Source organism: Tripterygium wilfordii, chromosome 8 (genome assembly GCF_013401445.1).
Source record: "Tripterygium wilfordii isolate XIE 37 chromosome 8, ASM1340144v1, whole genome shotgun sequence".
Taxonomy (NCBI): domain Eukaryota; kingdom Viridiplantae; phylum Streptophyta; class Magnoliopsida; order Celastrales; family Celastraceae; genus Tripterygium; species Tripterygium wilfordii.
Window position 1 is genome coordinate 1411482 of NC_052239.1, and position 24587 is coordinate 1436068.

The 24587-nt window shown below is 37.3% G+C and overlaps 2 protein-coding genes across 8 annotated transcripts; both read right to left on the bottom strand.

Annotated features, from left to right (window-relative positions):
* Window positions 1–325: 325 nt before the first annotated feature.
* On the bottom strand, window positions 326–8398 carry LOC120004317 (APO protein 3, mitochondrial). 6 transcript variants are annotated; one of them, XM_038853629.1, is made up of 8 exons: window positions 5917–6315; window positions 4242–4583; window positions 3199–3580; window positions 2886–3042; window positions 2461–2505; window positions 1946–2111; window positions 1369–1739; window positions 326–1005 (listed from the first exon to the last, which is right to left on the bottom strand). In XM_038853629.1, exons 2-8 carry the CDS (start codon window positions 4458–4460, stop codon window positions 684–686), a joined length of 1662 nt encoding a protein of 553 aa, XP_038709557.1. In that variant the 5' UTR covers window positions 4461–4583; window positions 5917–6315; the 3' UTR covers window positions 326–683. The 6 variants fall into 6 exon arrangements, 3 of the variants coding, with proteins under 3 accessions (XP_038709557.1, XP_038709558.1, XP_038709559.1); XM_038853630.1 differs by having other exon boundaries at window positions 4242–4589; XR_005469499.1 differs by lacking the exons at window positions 326–1005; window positions 1369–1739; window positions 1946–2111; ... (1 more) ...; window positions 2886–3042; window positions 4242–4583 and adding an exon at window positions 7892–8398 and having other exon boundaries at window positions 3444–3580; window positions 5917–7217.
* Window positions 8399–8961: 563 nt separating this feature from the next.
* On the bottom strand, window positions 8962–21364 carry LOC120004316 (protein MEI2-like 1). Of its 2 annotated transcripts, none has more exons than XM_038853627.1 (15): window positions 20859–21364; window positions 19916–20087; window positions 19680–19725; window positions 17458–17790; window positions 16112–16515; window positions 15851–16009; window positions 15593–15709; window positions 15355–15506; window positions 14941–15014; window positions 14433–14837; window positions 11069–11720; window positions 10473–10557; window positions 10281–10349; window positions 9968–10147; window positions 8962–9730 (listed from the first exon to the last, which is right to left on the bottom strand). In XM_038853627.1, the coding sequence occupies exons 2-15, from the start codon at window positions 20000–20002 to the stop codon at window positions 9566–9568; spliced, it is 2928 nt and encodes a 975-aa protein (XP_038709555.1). In that variant the 5' UTR covers window positions 20003–20087; window positions 20859–21364; the 3' UTR covers window positions 8962–9565. The 2 variants fall into 2 exon arrangements, with proteins under 2 accessions (XP_038709555.1, XP_038709556.1); XM_038853628.1 differs by having other exon boundaries at window positions 19916–20102.
* Window positions 21365–24587: the final 3223 nt, after the last annotated feature.

The window sequence follows — 24587 nt, forward strand, 5'->3', positions numbered from 1 at the left end:
AGAAAAAGTTAAATTAAATGAGTTTCGCTGGTACCTTCACTTAACGATAATTAATCATTTACTCACGGTCAATAAAAGGCCCATATACCAAACACCAAATAAGCCCACAGAAAAATTATCCGTCGTCTTGGGCCTCTTTCTGTTGCCCCACAAAAGGCCCATAGCATATTAGTGTGACAAGTCAACCTACTCAACCGGTCATGGTTCATGGACACGTGTCCCCACGAGAAAATTTTCTTGGCACATCGGCATCAACTCCACTCATTGACTCCATAAATAAAATAAAAAATAAAAAAGATAAAATGACAAAATAAAAAAATTAATAGGCAAGGAAGATTGATTTTACTAAAACCTCTCTGTTCGCAATCCGGCAAGTCAGAAGAAACCCTAAAAGGATTAACAAAAGTATGCACCAGTGAAGCGCTGGATTTTACCTAAGCATAACTGACAATTTGCTCTATACAATTGCCACTGTATAACCATTCTGTTCTGGCTTCTGCAAACTAATATTTCATTCCCAAAAAAATTTCCAATCTTCCCACATCACTACAGCAAAATCTTGCTACCCAAAAACACCTATTAGACAAAGCTGTTCCCCTTGAGAAAACTTCGGCTCAAAACAAAATGAGGAGCACCAGAAATCATTGATCTTGTGGGAGTTGGTAGCTAACAGGACTTCATCCTCAACTGACCTTGTGAAATCCAATGTGGAGATCAGAAGATATGGAAATAAGAAGGGGGAGTGACTGATGCCACTCAGCTTTGAAGACTCGTTTCTGATGAGCTCTTACCACCGACTGCGATGGTTTGCTAGAATTATACCTGATATCAAAGATGTGGATGACAGGGTCAGCTGAACCTGAGGATATATACAAACCATCAGGAGACCAAGACTGATTAGTTAGAGCAGAGTGAGAATCACTGCTTTCTGCCTTCCACCCAAAAGCATGGAGCTCTGTCTGCCTCAATCTAATGTCGTACAGTCTGAGCTGCTTTTCATGCGTCCTGAGTAGAAAACATCTCATTATTCAAAACTTGAATGCAAGAAAACTTAAAATTTGTTTTCCTACTGGAAAAGAGCTGAAGATTCCATTTCTTTTCAATTCTTCGAATTAATTTTGATCACATTACAACCACACAAGATAAGCCATAAAATGTGTAATTGCTACCATAATCAAATCACACAATTTGAATCCTAAAATAATTCCAAAGCAACTAATTGGCATAAACAAGGTGCATATATGCATTTACAAACATTAAAGCAGCAAGAAAGAGGATACAGAGGCATATCCACTTATCTCTACGACATTCTGAAAACTGTAAAAACGACAGATAAAGCTCTAACCAGAAAAAATAAATGGATCTTACCCCGTTTGAACCATGAATAGATTGAAATCACATGGATTTGCAAGAACGCTCATGCATTTACTATCTATCAAGTGTTTGAAGTCTGCTCTTCCTACTTGAACATCAAATCCAATAATTCGCTTGTCAGCGCCAGCAGACAGTACAATGTGCTTTTGCTGCATCCCAGTTACCCCCATGACAGCCGAAGAATGCAGATTCCTGTGCAACGTCTCTGGCTTCCATAAATTAATTTGATCCTTCTCAGTCCAGAGTATAAGAGCATGATCATTACCACCCGTAGCGAAGCATTCATTTTCCCATGGCAAGAAAACTATGTTGTTAATGATGCCCTTAACGTGTGGCTTGTCGTCCAGAAAAGTGACACGAGATCTCTGTCAATGAACAAACATTCTCACTAGAATTGAGATGGTTTGATTAAACCCTACATCTAAAATAGTGTTAGTACTCATGCAGTAGCAATTAAAGACAGTGCCAGATCCACCCTTATGCAAGTTCATCGGCAGCCATTTTATGTGTCAACAGGAATAGACAAGGCAGTAGTATTTTAATTCAATGGTAAGTATCAACTATAACTTACCCCTTGCACTTTATTCAAATTTAAGATCGATATCTGAGAATCTCCACCATCAGCACTGTAAACAGCAAATAGGCGATCACCCTGAGGGTGCCAAGCAATATCTTCTGGCCATCTCCTATTTTTCGGAGATGCACAATCACTAGTACTGAGTAGGGATGCACCAGACCTGCGGTATCACAAGAATCAAGGCATCAAAAGAGAACCCCTCAAGGCACAGAGATCGATCCTTGGAGAGGCACACTTGGACAAGTGAGGATCTAATGGAAGTGATGCGAGTGGTTTTTGCCGAATAGCTATGGATAATGATTCATTAAACTGCTTCATCACATGGTGAGTGTAGTGTTTGGTTGATTTATAAGCAATTCATTAAATGATATTTTGAAAATTGGGATGCTTTAAAGACGTTTTGCTATTCTTAATGTTTCCATTTATTTTGTAATTTCACACACAGAAATGATCAACAACTCATGAAGCTGAATAACATAGATATCATGGGAGAAAAATGCAATACTTACCTTTGAGACTGAATTTGCCACAAGTTGACCATTCCATCCAGAGCGCTATAAAGATTTTACAACACTAACAATAGTTAGATCCTCTTGATTCGAAAAGAAAAATTATAAAAAACATAAAAACTTATCCACACAGACTCAAGCCACAATAAAAAGAAGGAAAATGAGTGAACTATAAAGAGTCCATGGTCACCATTTGTGCATCACCAAAGCCAACATGAATTCATAAGATAAATAGTTGGAATCCACTCCCCAGGTTCCCAAAGCAATAATAATTATCGTTCCAATCATGTATATCCAGTTTGGGGAGAATGGGAAGATAGATTTGAAAAAATAAGGCATATGCATTCGCTTACAATGGAACATCATAACCATTAGTTTAATGATGCAATGCATTTCTACAACAGATATCAAACAGAAAAGATTACTTGGTCACAAAAAGCTGCTCATCCACTGGACAGAGAACAAGACTTCTCAACTTTCTCTTATGCTGGCTGGAGATGTGATTGCTCGTATGACAGTTGATTGTGCAAGGTGAAGAGCGGCTGCCGATCAATGATATGAATTCTTTATGTTCCTTTTTCTCTAACATACAACGAAAAATTCTATGAGTATACCAACAAAATAGCAGAAGACCATGCAAAAAATTTAATTGCTGAATATTGATTAGCAAACATGTAACCCATGTCACATTCATACTCATAAAGACAATGCAATTTCATTAGGAGGTCAGAGAGTTACCTATTTTCCTTTTTCTTGCTGTATCGCTAACTTCAGAAACTTCCAGATCAGTAGAATCTCCATTGTATTGCCCCGTTTTTACTTTTGCAACATCATTTGTGCGAGTTGAAGATCTTGATTGAACACTTGAACCAATTGAGGGTTTTGCACCAGACCCTCCTATAGGACGGGAAACTGTTGAATTTGCAGGAATTAAAAGTTCTGATATAGAATGAAACTCTTTTCTAAAAGGGCCCTCACTAACATGAATCGGACTAGTTGATTTTCTATCCCTCTTCACACTTTCAGTTCCATTTTCCCCTGATTTTTTAGATGGTACTCCGCCTCGAAGTCGGGCCAATTTTAAATGTGAATCTTGTAGTTTCTTCTCCGCAGCCTCGAGCTACATACATACCAAGGGAAACATTAGCAATTTCAGAGTTGTAATGAGCAAACAGTATCAGCAACATTAATTCACTCAACCAGAAAGCACATCATATTTTGTCCATCCTATAGAATGCAAATGCACTAGTCACTGAGTTGGGATGCACATAATTTACATCCAAGCACAAGCTTGTGTATGCAATGTTCATTCACATTTCCCAGTACATAATCTAAGTGCATTTATTCCCATAAAGTTGAGTCATGAGTGTCATTGTTGTTTTCCTCAATTTCCCAGTTGTCCAATACTTCCAATATCATTTTGCTACAACTAAAAGTGTTCTAAGCATGACAAAATGCGCATCTTTTGCCACAAACACGTTAACAAAGAGTCCGGTTAACATTGCAGTGGGATCTCTACTTCTGTATAGTCTATTCAGTGACATTTCATCAACAAATTCCAAACCTAAACCATAAAAACGTTTCGTCTTAAAATCAGCGTTTCAAACTTCATAACAATACTCCAAAATACCTAGAAGTGCTTGACCTAAGAAAAAGACTAACCAATAAACAATATCAATCCAAAAAAACCCCAAATGCGTAATCAAGGTTCACGGAATAAAATAAACAAACCAAAGAAAACATATGTAATTTATTGGTGAAAAATCTTGAAAAATAGCAACCTCAGAATTGTAATGCAAGATACGCCGCTTAAGGAGTTCGACTTTTTCCGTACGGAGCTCGACTAGCGCCACCAATGTCTCCTCTTCCTCGTGTACGTTTACTCTTCCGCACTCTTCTTCATCTTTTCCGATCACTGTCCTCTGCTTCGGTTCATAATCATCGTAATCGCCATTGTGCTCTGTTTTTGGTTTCTTGAGAACAGGAAAAGGCGGGCTCATTTTTTTTTTGGTACTCGCTTCGCTTCTCTCCGCTCAGACTCTCCAGTGTTCCTTTCTTTATGGTTTAATACGGATTGCGACGCTTCAGTCCCAATAATTCTAGAGTTGTACTTGTATCTAATGCTGAAACTAAATGACAAATCAACTATTTTTTATTTTTAAAAATAATATAACACCATTTTTTTCAAATGGTCAAAAAGGAAATTATATAATTCTCCTTAAATTTTAGAATTTGGAAGTTTTTTTTTTAACAAGGAGGGAGGTTAGAACCTGATCAAATAGACCATCATTACCAACACAACTAGTAGTGACTCGGGTGTAACTAGTAGTGACTCGGGTGTGTTAGAATTTGGAATTGAATCATATGATGCTCATTTTCTTTGATGAAGTTAAAAGAGCAAGTGACTAGGAGATAAAATGGTGTGGAAAGGTCAAAAACGAAATTATGTAATAACTCTTATGAAATTAAAAAAAAATAAAACTGGATTTAGAAAACAAGAAAAACATAGGAACTTATATATGTCCAATAGATGTGAACAGGGTATTAAAATGGAAATTGCCATTACATAAAGTGTATGTACAACAGATTATGTGAGAGAAAAATAAGCAACAGCGGATTGGGAAACAATGGCCCTTGCACAAGCAACCAAGGTAAAAAGTAAAAACACCACAGAAAATCTTTCCCCCTAGTCAAAATTCTTTATCTAAGCCCAACATAGACTAGTTTGTTCAATCTCCTTTTGGCGGCATTTCTATCCAGAAATCAGTTGCAAAAGATGCTATAATAATACCCCAATCAAGAGAATTAAGTTTTTGCAGAGATGTAATGGGGGATCTAAGAAAATTCTTACATCATATTGAGAACACCATGTAGGATCCAATTTCCTTCCGGTTCCGTATTTTCTCATGACTAAATTGAAAAAGGAAGAATTCACAACAAAAGAGGCTAACTGACTGTTTTTAGAGCATATCCCATTTGTATACAACATCATGCCTCAGCAGCCAATGACAATGGATATGAAACGCCTGCCATGAAGCTTTTTGCTGCAGGAAATGCCCTCATCATTCAAGCATCTAATCCCGAAAGCAATGATCCAATTCCCAGGATTCAGTCCTTAGGAAAGGATTAACGTCAAAGCAAACCAATCTTCAAGGAGGGACATAAATAGGGCGGCATAAATTGAGCAGTACTATTCAAGCACTTCCCACATGACATACGTTGGGAGCGTAGTGGTACTGCGAATACCAAAGGGGTTTAATTTCTTAGGTGCAGCCAATAATTACATGTATCAAGGGGTTTGCTTCTCTGCAGAAGAATGGCATACTTTTCAAATATGATCTTAAAAACAGAAGGCAAGAAAAACTAAAGTGGATCCAGTTGAGGTTGTTGGTCGCCAAAGAATGGTGAGGCACGAACATAGAAGCTCTACATTGTAAAACATGGAAATTTACTCACCACTGCTTTGCTCAGATCCCCACGTTTGTCGCCGATTCCACCATGTTGACAATATCAACCTTTGCTTTCTGGCAGGCTGAAGGCATTTCCAGCCATCCCACTTCCCCGATCTGGATACACATTCCTCCTCTTTCACATGGACAGTCAATATGTGAGCAGTATTTACAAGCACATATGGAGATCAGAATGAACCACCAGTGCCAAAATAACGTAGTAAAACATCAACTGCAAGTTGAGCCAATACGCCTACCCATATCCAGAAACTTGAGACCAACTACTATATGTCTGTATTTCTGTATGCAAAACTGTTAACAGACTCCAACCCAGTAGATGACAATTTTCAGTACTATCAGGAGCTCTAGTTGTGTGGTTTTTGTGTTCTCCACATGCCTGAATGGACACCACTTTAAGCGACAAGATCAGCTTCATCACGATCAGGAGGAATCACATCTAATCTCATCATACTTCTATATTGATCAGGAATTGGAGCTCCGGCCTGCACACACAGCTCTATAACAGCTGGTGCCTTCCCATAATATCTCTTTAAGCTGTTACGCAAAGGAGGGCCATCGGGATCTCGGACGTGCCAGACATAATTGGGACCCACAATATCATCCATTGAAGCTTCTTGCCAGGCGTGCTGTCCATCACGAGCCTGGTGTTTTGTTGCCTTGCACATCCTCACCCTGTGTCCCTTGGGACCCACCTGAACCTCAGGACAATATCCACAGGTCCAGACACTGTACTTTTCCATGATCTTCTTTGCTTCCAAAGTCATTTCAAACCATGAGTTCATTGTTTCAATGCTTATATCCTTTAAGCTCTTCCTCTCTTTATTATTTGAGCCATCCAAAAAAACTTTATTTTTCTCTGGCCTTGAGGTTTTTGCTGACTCATTTACTTTGGCCCACACACTGGAATCAACCTGAGGATCACCAGTCTCAGGATCTAGGTTTCCATTCACTTCTACATTTCCATTCACTGACTCAAAATCCACAATCCTACCATCAATTGAGTACACAGGTTTTGTTCTTCTCTTTGTGTGGTACTTTGCAATATCAACACCAGCTTGTATACAAAGCTCAATGATGGCAGGAATTTGAGGGACATCGTGCCTTTCATTGTGACCAACTCTTGGCTTTCCAACGCGATCATAGAGATGGAAGCATTTAGGAAAAAAGACCACATCACGTACTCCTGACCTTTTCCAAACATGTGTAGCATTCCGAAGCCCACTTTCGGGCCCTGTGCAAGTTCTAATTTCATGACCCACATGGCCAACATGAACCTCGGTGCAGAACCTGAGAGAAAAATCTTAGTCACATTAACAGAAGAACAGAATTATGTTATAAAAAATGTCCATGAAGGTACATCCAATTTCTTATTCTGACTGTGAAGTATCATAGTATGGCATTGCCAGGATAGAAGTCTTTGACTGCTGTGGAATAAGGGAAACAACTTCAAGGATCCAATAACTTACTAAATGGGCTGAAGAGACTTACCTCTGCATCCAAGGCAATTACCCATGTTTTCGAGCGTAAGAAGCCTAAATTGTGTTTGTTCCAAACTTCTTGAATAATTTCCAAAAGAAAGATGGCATCTCACAATGTCAAGCCACCAATAAAATTAAGTCTACATCAACTAGTTCTGGAACTAATAAGCAACTAGTATAAGCAGGTCCAAGCAAAAATTACTCAGCATATCACACACATTATGTCAAAGCTATTTGTGAATTCCCTAGAAAAGAAAATAGTCATAATCAAGTTTGCCCCATCTATGACACTAAAAAATCCATCAAACAACTTCCTTTTACACAAGCAAAGCATTTCTAACCACACACTCCGCTTCCTTCGGAAAATTCACTAAGACCAAAATCTACATCTTCTACAACAATTTGTTTCTTGATGAAAGAAATTTCACAACCACATCATGGATAGCCATAACCAATTAAGAGAGCCAGTAAATTCATTCTCACCTGCACCGTTGAACCGGGATAACCTTCACGAGCTTGAACAAGCCAGAGATGAGTGACTGGCGGGCCCAATAGACTCGGTGAGCGACCTCGACGAGTTCAGGGACCAACAATCCGTTCTCAGGTGGCTCCTCGAGCATCCTAACGGGCTGAGCCTTTCTCGCCTCTTTCTCTTTCTTAGCTCTTCGAATCAACTCCTTCATCGGCGACAGGTATGGCTTCCTTTCGGACTTGTCTCTACGGGGCTTCGGTATGTCGACGTACAGAGGATCATCTGTCCCTACAACTGGAGCAGTAGTTGAGGTTAGGGCTACGCTTCTCTCTGATGAGAAGAAGATGAGTTGCTGATATGATTGAGAATACAGTCTCTTTAGTCGGAAATTTTCCGCAACCGATATAATCTTTCTCTGCATCTCTTGAGCCTCGAAAGTCTCACACCTTCTTCACTGCTCTTCACAGACTGGGAAGAAGAGCAATGATCGTTGGCAAGGTCATGGAACAAAAAAAAGCTTCGTGGGCCTGAATGAAGCCCGTGCGCCATGGATAAATTTGGCAGTGTGCCACGCAATTAGACCCACGTAATTTGTTTTTATTGCACAAAGCCCCATGTGTTTTTTTGTGTGATGTGCCTATGAGAATCCCTATGCTATGACCAATAGGTCATGGGTTCAGCCCCCGGTTAAGTTCCCTATAGTAAAAGTCCCTGCATTTTCTTTGAAATAAAATTTTAACGTCTAGTTTGTCTAGTTTATCAGTGCAGAATTCACACAAAACCCCGCACTAATATGACTAAAGCTGCAGTGACTTTTACTGTAAACAGCCAGGGACCCTCATCTGATATAAAACGCAACCAAGATCAGACAAGTTTCAAATACTTTCCATCCCTTAACTACTACTAGTAGCAGGCACAACATTTGGAGCAAAGCACCTTAATAAACATTCCCTAGTCTGCACCTTTTATTTTCTTTTTCTAAATCTCTGTTGCCTGCACAGCTGCACTTGAGTTGAGTCCCTCTACTGTAGGAAAAACTATGGCAGGTAAATAAACCACAAAGCATTGAAGGGAAGCCAAGTTGCCTACCTTGAATCGGCATATCAAGTTTCACTGCGAACAGCCATACAATGTTGCTGCAACAGCAATCATCGATTGAATCAAATCTAATTTCAGCATTCCTAAAGATGACTTAGGAATTGGGATCACAAGATTAAAAGATAAATACATAGATAAAATTTCAAGAACCAGGCGGCTTGAATGTGTTCTTCCATTCTCGTTGAGGACTACTAGCACCTCATTTACACCAAAACAGAGGTACCAAAAATTCCCATCACCCTGAAGCAGAGTGAAATCACACCAAGATACGAAATTGAAACAAAAACAGAGGCTCACTAGCCATTCAAAAAGCCTTGGAACTTCTGTACAACACTGGTTACACAGGACTACCCAAAATTTTGATACTGCCAGGCAATTCACTGCACTCATAGTTGGCCATGTCAAAAAAATTTATGGAAACAATGAAGATTCTGAGGTTACCCCACTTGGTTTTCGTTATGTTTAGAACACTGCTCTATACAGCGAAAAAAGTCATCAGGCCACCCCCCGGCATACGGTATTCAGGTGGATATACACTTCGTACTCTCATACGAGGACATGGTTAGTGCCTGGTACAAGGCAGTTACTCAATTCGAGATATCTGAAGAACCGGATGAAGATTCCACTGCTTTGGAAGAGCCCTCTCCATCGGCAGAATTTTGAGGGCTCCCTTGCTTTTGATTTTCGTCAGTACCCCCAGTTCGAGGTTTGCCTGGTCTCGACCGAATATTTGTGCCCATAGGAAAGGGCTCCTACACACAGAGAAAATTGGTCAGTCATCCCTGGAGACAATATGGGAAGAGCAGAGAGTCGAAAATATACATAAAGTTTACAAAGCACAAATTCATATTTTCAGGATCTTTCATCTTCAATCTTCAATGCAATATGAGTGGGAAGAGTTGAAAATTGAATTTCAAAAGAAGAAAACAAATAGCATTTATCACGGGAAAGATCTTCACAAGTCAATTTTCTATCATAAATACTATTACCGGATCACCAGCATTAGGACCATCGGTGTGAAACAGAATAGGTCGGCAACGCTTATCCTCATTCATCAAGCTCGAGTTCTGAAAATGTACAATTAATGCACCTTTGCCCTGAATCCGAGCATATGCAAGAGATGCCACCTTTTCACTGTTGAACTTCTCCCATTTTTTCCCATTGAATGCCTGCGAAGAGATGTTTCCTCATCCTTTTAACTTCTATTATTCCACACGGATGGTGTGTACACACACAAAAATAAAATTTCACAACTCCATTCATGTATAAAAAAAAGGAAGATCAAATCACCACGTAGCAGACCTGGAAGAATGGAATAATCTGTTGTGGGTCGATCATGTTTATGAATGCATAGCCGACATTGCATTTGTTCTGCTCAAATCATTTGTAAAGATGAATTAGAAATGCATTGTTTTTTACACAGTATATATGTTATAGACACATAAAAATGAGGTTCACCCCTCGAACATGTGGACCGAATGTAAATTTACTTGCCTTGAAGTCAATTGGAAGATAAAGAAAATCATAAGTTCCTCGACAATGCTCATCAATTGCAGCAAGAAGCATCTTTGAGGTGTACCTAGAAAACCACACCAATTAAAACAAAAGAGAAACTAGCATGCATGCTTGCGTGGAATAAGAATCAGTACTTGCCGATCAAGCATGAAACAATTATGGTAAAAATGGCATGCAATAATTACTAACCATCAGAACTTTAATTACACAAATTTATGAAACATAATTATATTGAACCAGCAACGCAGCAAGTCTGAATTCCACCCCCTACTAAAAAGTAGTTGCATAATCCAAAATGCCACCACAAGGTCGATGTTTCTCAAGCTGACAATGGATGAGTAAACCTACAGACTAATTGGCAAATTCAGAACGCATCATGAAATGTCGATGAACATGCTTAAAATTCAGTATCGTAAAATCTATATTGTCTAGATTGCCACAAATATATAATACATCAAGATAGGATTTAATCTTGTTGAATGACAGGCTGATAATATCTTTTCGAGAAATAAATTAAAGAACTTGAATTTCCAAAAGAGCAAGAAAACAGGAAAGGATAGAAGATTGTCACATACTTGTTTGGAATGTTCTTTATCATCAGTGTAGTTCGGCAATCTTCACCGTGCAGTATGTGATCGATATTGAGCTCGTATTGTTTCTTATCAGCATAATTAGAATTGAATTCATTTCTACGCTGTGAAAAGTTTCTCACACGTTCATTAGATGGATCAAAAGAGGCTGGTGCCGAAATCATTGGGTTCCTCCTAGGGAAAATGTGGAGCATCTGCTGAGGAGAGTGTAATGCGGCATTATTATTCATCTCCATGTAATTTCCACCATGAGAAAAAATGTTGCGAGATGCAATTTCCGCTGGATGTGAAGGAGAACCAATAGGAAAACCCCCGTTCCTAAGGGAACCCAATTGGAAACCAGATGCTTTAGGAGACTCCGCAATATAGCCGTGTTGCCTCTCCAAGAGGGAAGGATTAACAGCGGGGGCAGATCCAATATGGTGATGAACAGGCGATGCTGTGTTCAGCATTAGGGGAGGTGCTCTATGAAATCCAGGCACATGTGGAAAACGATGTGATTGAACACCATTAACAAACGATGGTGAGTTAGACCAAATCATTGGGCTTGAAGGATGTTGCTGAGGGGAGCTGGAGCCATTCCACGTAAAGTGATGTCCACGCGTTGTGCAGGCTCCCTTTCCAGAAGATCCAAAAACTAGAAAGAGATTTTTCAGCAATAGCACCACCAACTTGTTTAACATAAAGCAAAGACTTAAAAAATAAATTTAAAGAAGCAATGTTTGCCATGAAACATGCTCTAGAGTTGGTTCCAAGACTGTATAGCACAACTGAATGACTAATACCCTTGGTAACTCAATAATCCGTTCTTTAAATGTTAGTATGAAAGACATGGACAACAAATGTAGAAGAAGTGCCATAGAACTTTCCTTTTTAATGACGTGGGAGAGGATGACCAAAACCAGTGAGTCTAGGGGGCCAAATTCAAGAAGCCGAGAATTAGAAACAAATTGTAGGCAGTAGCTCAAGACTTTCCTCTGTGTTACAGTAGAGAAAGCTCAGGGAGCAGAAAACAAAAGTGAGCAAAATGATGGTCTATTATGTTATGATATGAGTTTTGATGATGAAGTGTGCATTCTATATGTTGATCAAAATATGTGTTCTATGTTTGCCATGCATTCTTAATTATATTCTGAACTTGTTTCTATCCTTTAATGCTTTAATTTGCAAGGCTAACAAAGATCAAGACATGAAGCTTTTAATCAAGCTTACAAGTCACTAAGTTTCAGGTTCCAGATTTCACTATGAATTGTCTTGTTGTTTTGGCCTTTGCTACTCTTAGACAAGTTAGCATATCACAAGTTGTCATCCTATAAAGTCAAAGCTTGCTGAAATTCAATGAATGAGTGCAGAAAATAAAGATTAGCAGCTGATTTGAAATGACAGCTAGCAAAGCATGCTGAAAATTAAATTATGAAGACTTTCCTAGCACCTACAAACATCACATGTTCAAGTTACTGCAAAAAGTTAAAGATGGCTGCAATTGTTGAAAAGAAAAGCAATGAAGTAGGTGAAAGAGATAAGAAGTCAAATGTGGCTGTAAAAGAAATAAAAGAGATGACATAAGTTGTTTGAATTATTGAAGAGATAAGAAGAAATAAATGGAGAAGACAAGAAGTAAAAGACAGCTGCAAAAGAAATAAATGGGAGCTGAAATCTTTCATATCACAAAGCTTTAAAGGTCAAAAAGGTATAGCTCAATGCAACGGACATATTTAGGAATTCTAGTGCATATAAATGCTTATACATACTTCATAGAAAGATACAGAACTTGATTCCAATTCTCTGAGAGTTTTACAAGCATTCAAGCCTTCATTCTTACTCAGAAAATACTCGAGCTTCATTGTACACTCCTTGATCATTATAGAGTCACTTTGTACACACAATTAAGAGTCTAAGTGCTGGTGGTTAGCTTACAAAATCACAAGAAAGTGAGGCTGGCACTTGGTAAGCCAAAACAGCCATTGTAAAGTGAAGTTGGCACTTTAAACAACAGCTGGTGTAAAGAGAGAGGCTTGGCTCTTCAACAAGCAAATCATAGTGGATTCAAACTCTCAAGGAGGAGCCTTGAGGAGTGGATGTAGGACTATACGTAGCCGAACCACTATAAATCTGTTTGCACTCTCTTACCCTACTCTTTACTTGTTTATTTGTGTGTGTGCTTGTTGTATTTAGTTCTAGTACTTGATTCCTACTTGAACTAACCTAGACCTCAAGCTTATATTCACTAATATCAAGTTTCTATAAGATTTAAAGTAATCTGAAATCAGTAGGTTTAAACTCAAAATTGACATATTTTTAAGGGTAAAACAATTCACCCCCCCTCTTGTGTTACCTAGATTCTTTCATATTACAGATCAGAAATCAGGAAAAAATTTCTCTAAACTAATCACGGTTTCAAGAATCTCCATCCTTCGTAATTAATCTCTTATTCTAAAAAAGCTCCCAACAGAATTCTAAATGCAAGTACAATGTATACCTTATGAAAACTAATTTATATGTACATGGTTCTAGTTTCTATTCCTTTAAAGCCGGAATTTGATGAAGAAGCACTGTGGAAACTACATCTAAGTTTTCAATATATAATACCTATTCAGTAAAAAGAATGAATCTAATTTTGCAGCATAAGATTAATCAAACACTATTTGCTACCAATATATGCTTTCCATTAATGCTGGCTCCATAATGAGCTACCTGTCCTGAAATCATTTCGGCAAGCACACTACAGTTAACTGCAAGGAAGACTCGCTATATTCTTAGTAGTATTTCAAACTGCAAATTACTAGAATTACCAGCATTGTAAGCTTCAATTCAACAAAAATCAATCACAAGGATAAAACTTATTTGCAATAATAAAAGATAAAGAATGCATTCTTCAACACCAACTCCTAGGAGTGGAAAGGCAGATTTTAGGCATATTTTCTGTTCCGGAGGGAAGTGCAACTTCAACTTTGCAGCATGAGATGCAGATAGCAAGAGCAGCTCAACGCACCCAAATTATCAAATTAAAAACCGAAAATTTGGATGTTCATGCTTGGTTTCTGGAACACATTTGTGTTGTTTGCCATGCAGACACCAGCCAAATTCATTATCATCTCATACGGCATGACATAAGTAATACAGATAAAGGAAAACAACTGCAGATCACAAGGCCCCTGAAGTGGGTCATGGAAGAGCAGATGTACACACCAAGCAATTCTGACAAGTTTCCCATTCTTACATGATTTTAAAAACTGGCAGTCTCAGGCTTAAATGTTATATCTTCTCTTCCTAATGCTAATAGTTAGGTTAGTAATTCCAATTCTAGCAGGGAATGAAATTGAATAGCCATCAAATGAAATAAACTCACCTCCGCCATTAAATTCCGTGGGTTGTCCATTTAAGCTCACACCATTAATGCACTTATTATCAAAACCTTCAGTCACTCTAGTACCACCACTGCTACCCATGTCTCTGATACTGCTTAAAGAACTGTATGGACTACCATTGGCCAGACTATCGTGATAAACAGGGAGAGAATGGGGATGGAGACTTGGAACATATTGACTACCAAACTTCACTTGGTGGGGCTCATGAAGTCCAGCTTGTTTGCTGATGGATGCCACAGTCAAAGGAGAGGACAGGCTTTTGGGTACACTCAAACCGATATGTGGATCAGTTACTGCACTTAAAGGCGATGGAGCAGCAGAAGGTAAAACCCGAATTGGCCCACCATCCATGCAGCCAGATGCATTTAAGCAAGGTGGAAACATTGCTGAAGAAGTTTTGTATTAGAACCCAAAAATTAAGTAATATTATTATTATAATAAACCCAATCTGACATTATACTCAGAATTTCATAGCAGGAAGATTCCTACCAACGAGTTCTGATGGAAGTTTTTCAAAAGGCCTTTGAAGCTCATTTCGCTCTGGCTCAGTTTGTTGCGTCGAACTGAAAAGGAAATATTAAAATTGTTATTCACAGATATAGCTACACATTACTTCAGAAAGAAAAAGAGAACAACAAGACTCAGAACTGCCTTATGTGTCATAACAGCATTTTAAATAAAATCTGTAGGTTGAATATATTTTTTTCTTTTTATATTTGAACATAAAAACAGAAGGTTCAATGAACAATGAATGAACCATACACTGCAGTAACATTACATAACGAACAACTCTGCTTTGCTTAATATTGAGACTCGCTAAGATGGGAAAAAAAAAGGTGAGTGCTACGACACCATTAGAAAGGAAAATCATAAAAACCAAAAGAAAGTGAAATTTTGTGATACCTCCATTTTGTACGCCCGGTATTGCTTGGTTCAAGCTTGATCTGCTTCCCAGCAATGTCTCTCCCATTTAAAGCATTAAAAGCAGCCCCTACAGCTCGAATATCATAATACTCTATGAACTTGTCATGAAACCCGTGTGGAGTCACTCTGATCTGCAAATATGATTATCAACCACATAAATACAGATGTTTTACAACTGGTACAAGTGAAGCAAAAAAAAATATTGGTAGTAGATTACTTCTTTGACATCTCCATAAATACCAAATATCTGGTGAAGCTGGTCATCAGAAACAGAGGAATCGAGGTTGGATACCACCAGAACCCCCTGGTTGACATTTTTTACTGATGGAGTGTCCTGTTATTTTAGCAAGCCATAAATTCAAAAGCAGCATAGCATCAAAAGTTTCAAAAAGCTAGGCAAGTTGAAACTTATGGTGTTAACAAGTTTAAAGTAATGACGATAAAATGTTAACAGCCTCAGCAGTGACCTACACACCTTTGGAATTGAATAATGTATGTCAAGTTTCATACGCATCAGTGGCTTATTTTGAAGTGCGTTCATTGCATTTCGAGCAGCTCGAATATCATAATAAGAAATCATGATAAATCCACGATGTTTGCAGGCTGTATAGAGTGTTCTTATATCTCCATATTGCTGAGAGAACAAAAATGTCAATTAAATTTTCAACATTTAAGTTAAATGACTTGCTTGCATGGAACCCTAACAAACCACTCCAGAGAAACAAGTAATATGCACCTCAAAAAGAGCCTTTAGTTCAGAATCTTCAATATTACTATTGATGTATCTCACAAAAAGTGTTCTTGAGGGGTGCTCTCCAACAATTGAACCATTAAAATGCCCTTGAGCATTAAAAACACCCCCAATAAATTGCCCTGCACTTGCATTTTCATCCACATCTAATTCCATGCCCCCGCCACTGCTAAACAGGTCAAAATCTTCTAATTCATCCCCACAATTCACTTGTGGATTGTGTTCCAACGGATTGATCACTCCTGAAAATATATCATCTTCATCAGGGAGGATATGCCCAATAGTACGCGCCTCAATTTCTTTAAGAAGTTCAAACGATTCTTCTTCATGGTAGGAAGTAACAGCTTTCACAGGTTGATGGGACAGAACATCCTTCCCGAATAACCTAACTGCATTAAAATGATCATATTAGTGGAATACGTACACAATGATTTATTGATAGTCTTGAAATAATGCCAAAGCAAAAGGTGATTTAGAACTCAGAATGAGTAATAATAAACCCAGAACATGATAAATATATTGCTTCAAAAAATGGAATAATATGGCAATAATGCAAAAGCACTCAGTAATTTAAGTTAACATATCATTAACTGAATATCAAGAAGAAAATTTACGCCGCTTATTTTCCAGTATAGCCTTTAGATGCATGTATTATGCTACTCCCTCTTTATTGTTTGACTTTGATATTTCATCTCTTTTGCTCTTATGGTAGTAAAGGAACGCAGTACGGAGAATCTTCCCTTAACTTAAATAGTCATTATTTGACTTAACAAAAGACTCCACGCATTTTACCAAAGGTGAGAGCTGGCTACCCTAAATAGAAAGTTGAAGATGGAAAATTGATTGCTTCAAAAAGTATTTTGCTAAAAAGGAAGTATTAGAAAGATTTGGATCCATTCTATCAACGTGATAGGAAATCCTTGCTTGGAGCATCGCATGTAAATTTCCTCACATATATTGTTTCACATGCCCTAATTGTAAATCAATACAGCTTTACATTTCAAGCTAATCATCTGATTCTTTTTTTTCCAAATACACAAAACAAATGGTGAACATGAAAAATATGTCTTCATTGCTTAAAAGAAAGTGAAAATATAAGAATTAAAAAGATTTGGGTCAAAAAATTGAAGTGTGAAAAAAAATCCCTTAAGGAAGTGAAGCATCTGTCTTCCATTACATATTGTTTTGATATGACCTTATCTATGTTGCGTGGCATAATTGCCAATCAATGTGGGTTCGTAGTTTAAGACAAGTATAATGTAACTCTTCCAAAAAAAAAATGCTTTACAAATAAAAATAAGCAGTTTAATAGCCATGAATAAGAAACTTACGCTTCCTACTAAATATTTCAGACAATGAGCTTGAGAACAAACTACTTTCAAACTGTGTCCCGTTAGTACCAGCCTTTGTTCCATCCAAACCATAAGATGCCGGATATGCACTTAAATTTGACCATGATCTTGGATGATGGTTGTTAGACTTCCATGAAGTCTCAGAAAAACTGGCACTTGATTCACCACCAATTTGAAGCTTGTCCTTATGGTCTCTGGCTATATTTGACGGTAGAGAAAGCAAGCAATCTGCTGAAGGTACCCCTTTTGGTGAAAGTCTTTCCACAGTTGATGAAGCAGCAAACCTGCTCCCAGGCACTGGTATCATTCCATCTGTTAATAAAATGAAAACAATTACAAAATCAATACAAAAGACTTTTCAATCAACCATCTGTATAAATCAGCGACTTTCAGATAATATACAAAACAAGACAGTCGTTTGAACATAGTTGAGCTCGACAGATATGTAAACCCACAACAAATATTTAAAAGATTCGAACGTAAAAGGCAGTAGCAGCTTAATCAAATCATGAACTCTAATTGATCAGAAGGATGCATGTAATCTTGGAATTCCCCAGGTGTACTCTCACAATCATATCACTATGAGGAACTTAATTAATATCCATGCTAGGAGTCTTAGGAACAAGCGATAAAGTATTAACCGCTATAAGGCTGTACAGGTTATGTAGCAGTTCAGTAAGAGAGATATCCTCAACAAACCTCAATTTCAAGCTAGTTGGCCACAAGATTTTTTCTTCTTCATTCAATTCTAAACCAGAAAACACATTTTGTCTTCGTTTCCTGTTCGTAGTTCCTTTTGCATTTGTCAACTAGTTATTTGAGACAACTACATGTGAGAGTTTCTTTTGAGAGAAAAAAAAAAATTATTAACGGCACCAGGAGTGCAACCCAAAGCAAAGCAAAAACATATCAAGAACTAAGACTCTCAAAAATATTGGAACAAGTTCCATGCGACCAAAGTTTAAAAGACCCCAAAAGAGCATTCCCTGTCCTGAAAAATTCTGGAATTACGCTCTTTCCAGATTAACCAACATGTAGTCTGAAGAATTGTTATCAAAAAGTTGTGCTTGGCTTTGTTGGGAGCAAGAAAGTGCCAAGCCTCAACCTCTAAAATAAAGTTAGCATAAGGAACCCAAGCAACCCCCATTAGGCTCCAAACAATACTCCATACTTTCGCCGACCAGGAACAATGCAACAAAAGGTGAGAAACAGTTTCCTCATTGGACTTGCAAAGCACGCATCTATTAGGCAACGAGAAGCCTCTTCTCATGAGGTTTGCAGAGTGGAAAACTTCAAGATGGGATGCCTATGTTCAAAATGAGCCTCATCTTTGCTTTTCATTCCTCAAAGTTTCAAAACCATAAATTAACTTCCTAAGAAGCGGTTGCATTCAGTAAGATAATACTTCCAGAAGACAGCAAGTATAAATATGTATCAGAAGATCCCCAAATAAGACTTCATGAAGAGCACCTTCGACAACCAAAAAAAAATTTACTCCACTACTCGGCCATCAAAACTTTCATAAAGAAAAGGAGGTGATCTCTGTTATTTTACATACAGCTTTATGGATAGATAATTCATTTATGCCTCAGGACACACCAATTATAAAAACTTATATAAAGGGATCAATCTAAAGTCAGAAGCCATGCGAAATCCAGAGAAAATCTATGAAAAAAGGTAACTTAGCATATTCAAATGACCAGAGTCCTTTGGCTTGTCAAAAAATTGATCTTGCATTCTAATCATTGGACCAAAACCAGTTTATTGAAAAGCGCTTCATATGGAATTAATGTAAGATCCTCAAGCACCAGCAAAATAAAGCAGTTGGAAACATCATATTCGCCAACTAATTAGGAGTATACTCTTCATCAATCTGCACAACAGTTAGATAGGCTTGAAGTTGTTAATGGGTTTTGGCATTCAATCACTCTCATTATTACCAAGTCCAGTGACCACAGTTGCCATAGATGTCACAAGATTGTTCAAATATTCCAGTTAGTCAAGGTAAAAATTCCTATGGTTGTCACAATATTGTTTAATCAAGTCCTGGTTGTGCAAGTAAAAGTTAACTTGAGCTTCTAACAGATCAAACCTTCCCTAAATCTTAAAAGAAAGAGTTCGATATGAGAGTGATCGGAAACAAGACTGATTGGCAAATATAAAAAGTTTAAAAAATAGTAAAAAAAAATGCAAGGTGCAACCTTGGTGTGTGGACATAGTATTTGGCTTCCAACATCCAGTTTGTCTCTGCCAACAGAAAGGAAAAAAAAAATTAAAACTACCATTAGCGTTTATTTTTTTTTCAGGAATATAGAAAAGGTTGAGGGAAGAAACGGGAAAGATAAAACTCAGAATGTTTCCATACAAACAATACTCAGTTAGTTCACATACAAGAAACGGAATAGAAAACTCATAACAGTTTACATGAACCAACTACCTCGACCAGAAAAGAATTGTCTTCAAAATAGTGTGATGGGCCTGATGGCAGTGATCCACCCCTTTGATCCACAATTTCAACAGGCATTTTAAAACTTCAAAACTGGACAAGCTCAACTATGAAGTGAAGCCTCAAAACTTTCTCAATTGTTTGCCCATACAGGCTGGTTCACCTGCTGACAGGAAGTCTAAGGTCAGTTGAATCAGTGATCATGAACCACGAAACCAGACATCCTCCTGCTACCGCAAAAATATTCATACTTCAACAGACAAAGCTCTAAATCCCTTGAACATTCTAGAAAAAGGACAACACATGTACGCGACAAACTGCAAAAGAGACTAAACCCATCAGACTCCACTGCTTTAGTGACACCTAGGCATACAAATATCTTGTTAAATTCGCAACCTCAAGAGGTTAAGGAAAAAGCAAAAGGCAATTTCTTATCACACAACTCGAAAGATCATGAAAACGGATGATATTGTGATAACAAGAACCACTTCCTTACCTACCAATGACCAAACATAATTGTCCTGTAACCTGTTTGGTGGCCAAGAAAGAAAAATAAAACAGAATTACACAAAATCCCAAAGGCCCAAACTAATCACACACTAGGGAATTCCAAACTAATTAAAAACTCTACCTCACAACTTGATGACTCACAGGGAAAATTTCGAAAAATAAAAATATAACATGAATGAAAGTGCGATTAAAAACCAAATTCTCCTGGTAAACAACTGTTGATCATTTTCCTACGTAATTCAGAATTCCTAATCCGATCTCTGCATAAATCAAAATACTACCAAAAATTTCCACGCACTTCTAAGCTCGATCCACGCAATTGATATAAAGAGCTGCAACTCAAAACGCAGAAAGGATGACAGAAAGAAAACTGAAAAAAAAATCCTTCTGGAATATAATTCAAACCAATAGAACAGAATCGCACCTCCAATTTCTTGCGTTCTCCCGCTCCAATCAAACTCATATTTCTCGATCAAAGACAGAGAACGCGGCGTTGGCATTTAACAGGATCGATCCAGTAGAGAAAATAATACGTTCAAGGGATTCAAAGCATGAGGAATTACGCTAAAGCAAAGGATCTCCGCATTCAAGCCTCACATGAACCTCTCTTCCCCTGCACTGCAAGCTATAGCCCTCACCGCGCAGGAGAGGATATATTTTCTTTGTTTTCTGCTTCTATAAAGTCATAATCACCTAAAATTCAGAAGAAACGACAAGCTATAAAACTATAAGAAATTAGCGTTTTCTAGCACAATTCAAAGGCGGTTAGGAACTCCCATCGGAAAATTGGAGTTCCGTTGGCGGTGGAAGAGCGAAATTCTGGCGAGATTTATCTCGCCGGTATCTCGCTGTGCGAGGAGGTAGATAGCGATGGAGAGCGCCTTTTAGAGAGAGTGCAGTTGGCTTTGAAAAGGAGACGAAGATAAATAAATAGACGGGGGGCGTGAATTGTGTGCGCGTTGAGAATAAGCGGAAGAAATCAAGACCGTCACTGAAAACACGACCGCTTCTGATTCGGGTTTTCCTAGTCCGCCTAGGAAAACGGGGTGTTGGCTCGAGTCGAGCCGAGCCAGATAGATTTTGATGCCAATGTTTTCCCGTGCACCTTATTAAACAAGTAGTATTTAGAATAATGAATCTAATAATTTTTTTTCCCGAAACAAAAAAAAAATCAAAATGAAAAAGGTATGACAATTTTAGATCATCGGATATAAATTTAAAACATTCAATTTTTTATTACAATGAATTTAATTCTTCATGCTAAATACTACACATTTATGATTTTTCAGATTTTTTTTAAAAAAATTAGGTGTATTGATTGAGTCCAATGTTATTCAACATTGTACCTTCTCCGGATCCTATGTTTTAAGGGCCATGTTTTCAAAATTTAAAAGCAAATATTGTCTATATATATATGTAACGAGGGTCTCAAATGCGGATGTCCGTAATACAGACATCCGCTTTTTCCTTCATCGGATGGCCACTAAAAAGTTATCAACATTGAACTCATATAAGAGACTAATATTCTATATATATGTGTATATATGGCGATTCATTTAGACACTCTTGTTTCTTGTTAAATTTCGGGCATTCATCTAAGTTGTTGTATCTGACCAATGACTGAAATAAAAACTTGAATTATACCCGTTTGAAACAAACCATGTCAATATCAATGATTATTAATGTATCCGATCATTGCAAAGGTTATTTGTAAATACCTAACTAATGAAATTCAATGATGAATAATTTATAAATCCGAAATTTTTAAGTGAAGTTGTTATCCCGAACCAAATAGTACCTAAAAGTAGCTAATCAAATACTTAGTAGTATATTATATTTATTAAAATAAAACAAAAATAAACATCTTATTCTCTCAACCGATCCCAAATCAAAGCAATTTAACAAATGGTGGTATTGTAATTGAGTAGAGATGCAAGTGAAACACATAATCCTCATTTATTAGAATTTTGCCACCCCCACTTAAATAAAAAGCAATGGAGTTGAACTTGTTTAATGAAGTAAGTTTTAGTTACACGAACGAATTTGGTATTTGTTAATCACTTGGGTGATAGATTAATTGGTGATTTTTTTGGGTCAAATAATATGAACTAAGCAGGTATTGAGTACGATTCTCAATGAAAACAATACATTGTGGCCACACGAGTTGGACTTTGACACAACTTATCATTTCGTTGTGCGTGAAATTTTCTATACACACAAACTGTCACATTTAGACTCATATCAGATGTTAAAAGAACAAACTTGTATGTCACGTTAATACCAATATTGAATATTCAAATGACAAGTTTGTATGATTTATTTCTCGGTTTTAAATATGTTTTTTGGGTATTTGTTGGAGTTTTGAACAAATTTTGTTAAATTTGGTAAGAAATCCGAATTTGGATGGAACATAAAGAGTGTCGTATACGAAATTGGATAGATGGCCTCGTGAATCAATCCACTTTACAAGCTGTGATATTTAATACACTTTGGATAAGATCCTTTATCTTGTCTACTCCAATAACATAAATTAAATTATTATTTTTATTAATAATAAGTCCAAATTATTTATGGGAATGACACTTTGGTTCCCCTTTTGTCTGTCTTCGGTGGCAACTTTTTGATAGGAAAACAAGGCTGGATGGTTGCTCAATCATTTTATTTGTCCTTTCTTTTAATTTTTAATTAGAGTAACAATATTAGGTTTCTAGTTAATTATTCTTATTTGCATTGTTGTTTATTTTCTGTTGAAATAAGTTATCTAGTGTAGGCACTTTATTATTATACCCAAAAAAATTCCAAATACCTCCTCTCTTTTTTTTGTAAATTTTTATTTTAATGTTGTGAACTGCCACCAGTGATGGTTAAAGATGATCATGAGCTAGGCTGAACCGAATTTGGGTCGGACTTCGTCATGACTCTACATGTTTTAATCTTCTCCAAGCCCTGCCTGGCTCAAGATTTCGAACTTGTAATTTTGACCAAGCTCAACCCTCATAATATATATAGAGCCAAACCCTTCTACGAGGTCTAGCTTAGCTTAGGTTTTATTTCGTTTATTATTTAAGGTTGTATACTCATTGAGGTGAGAGAGTTGTTTGGAATTAAATAAAATTACAGAAGCGAGCCATATTATATTTCTAACAATTTTAATATCGTTTTAGAATTAACAAGTTTAAGTAGGATATTTTTTTCATCACATTGTCTTGCATCAGTTAAGCTAATATAATACTGAACGTGTCGGCAATGTAGAGAGATGAGGAGTCTTATGCTACAACTGTCAATTCCATAATTTTTTATTTTCTGAAGACATTTTTTATATATATTTAATTTTTAAAAGGAACAAAATCAGGTATTTACGCTTTTGAGTTTGTAGTTGCTTGGTTCAAGAAGATTCCAGTTGAAGCCGTTCAGCCGAGCCAAAGAGGGAGCCGGTAATCCGCTGTCAGAACGGTAACAGAATTCGAATCCTGGAGCGCTGTGTAAAAGAATCGGAAAAGCATTTATTCCTTATACTGTTCAAATGCTGTCCACGCGTACTTCTCTTATTCGTTATCTCATGAAAGGACCGCTTAAGAACATTTAAGAGCTGTGATAGTATGTGCATCGGCACACCATACTATTTGTTTTATTTTTTCGGTTTTTATTTTGGCCTAACGATAGAAAGATAAAAATTAACTTTCACTTTTCTTCTTCTTCTTTTTAAAAAAAAAAGGCCTTTTCTGATGACCAATTGGAGGAACAATATTTCTTCGTCGTCGTCTTCTTCTACAATAGTCTTCTTGAAACTATAATACAATAAATGTAAACAAATAAGCTTTCGTTGGGAAGACACAATTGACTAAGGCACTCTTTATAAATACGGAAATAACAAGTTCAACTATTATGTCCAGTAATTTTGATGTTATTTCCTCGAATGCATAGAGATCCACAAGAGATTTGCGAAAATCCCATGGAAAGGAGGAAGCGATCACGTGGTAACGGTGGCCGGATAGCCATTAGATATACAGGAGTCGTTTGTGTCACATGAAAGAGACAACAGAATAGGCAATTATTTATGGACTGTCTGTTTGAGATAGAGACACGTTTTGTTTTATATCTTTTTTGTCTTCTATTTTAAATTTTAGCTATGTTTCAGCTCCTACCCCAACGA